This window comes from Wasmannia auropunctata, unplaced genomic scaffold (genome assembly GCF_000956235.1).
Source record: "Wasmannia auropunctata unplaced genomic scaffold, wasmannia.A_1.0 LD265972.1, whole genome shotgun sequence".
Taxonomy (NCBI): domain Eukaryota; kingdom Metazoa; phylum Arthropoda; class Insecta; order Hymenoptera; family Formicidae; genus Wasmannia; species Wasmannia auropunctata.
The window spans coordinates 1-823 of NW_012096918.1; the positions used below are offsets into that span (position 1 = coordinate 1).

Here is an 823-nt window from a genome sequence, read left to right on the forward strand (position 1 = left end):
ATGCCTGGTGACTTTGATGATTGTATGTTACTCTGGTCAAAGAATAATGGACGAAAGTCAGAGTATATTCTATCGAGCGTAATAAAATTATTTTTCATCTTAAAATATGGCAGTTATAAAGTTTTTTAAATAAAATCAAAAATAACTATAAGCATTCGTAATATCTATATTGAACAGAAACTTAATTTATTTTTCATTTAAGATGCGAATAAAGCATAATCAAAAAATATAATTAATATATAAAACCTTAGTAATTTAGTTACTTTCATTTTTGCAAATTTCTGAAAAATTTTCTTCAAAAATTCAGTAAAACAAATTATTGACTTATTCTTACAGATATGCAGCAGAATGGTACAAGTTCTCGCCTATAGAATCTTTATTGATAATAACTCTTTACAGAAATAATGTGTCGTGTGAATTGAAAGCAGGCAGTATGGTCCCATTATCTATCGCAACTTTTGCGGCGGTAAGTAAAATCTGCAAAGTTGTAAAAAGTTCTTAACAATGTTACGTATATATGTATAATATATAAACTGCCTCTTCCCTATTCCGTTTAAGGTGATACGAATTGCCATGTCTTATTTCACAGCGTGAACATCAATAAAAAAGTGATTACTGAATTTTTAATTAACTTTTCACTGATGCAGTTTATACGTTTGAAATATTGTGACTTCAACATCAATAAATTGTATTCCGATGATATATTTAGCTTTAGTAATTTTTAAATTTAATGTTATCTTCTTTTTATTTTCTTACAATATTATTTATTACTTTGAGTTATTATTTAAGCTTCGTACTTACTCAATTTCACTTTGTTTCACTA

General features: G+C 26.5%; 1 protein-coding gene across 1 annotated transcript; it reads left to right on the forward strand.

The window, feature by feature from the left end:
• Positions 1–16: 16 nt before the first annotated feature.
• On the forward strand, positions 17–594 carry LOC105462318. The gene is made up of 3 exons (XM_011708841.1): positions 17–78; positions 337–466; positions 559–594. Exons 1-3 carry the CDS (start codon positions 17–19, stop codon positions 592–594), a joined length of 228 nt encoding a protein of 75 aa, XP_011707143.1.
• The last annotated feature ends 229 nt before the right edge of the window (positions 595–823 follow it).

Coding starts and splice junctions, on each gene's coding strand:
- LOC105462318 (XM_011708841.1), top strand. CDS start 17: ATGATTGTATGTTACTCTGGTCAAAGAATAATGGACGAAAGTCAGAGT. Junction 79..336: donor CAGAGTATATTCTATCGAGC/GTAATAAAATTA, acceptor TTATTCTTACAG/ATATGCAGCAGAATGGTACA. Junction 467..558: donor CTATCGCAACTTTTGCGGCG/GTAAGTAAAATC, acceptor ATTCCGTTTAAG/GTGATACGAATTGCCATGTC.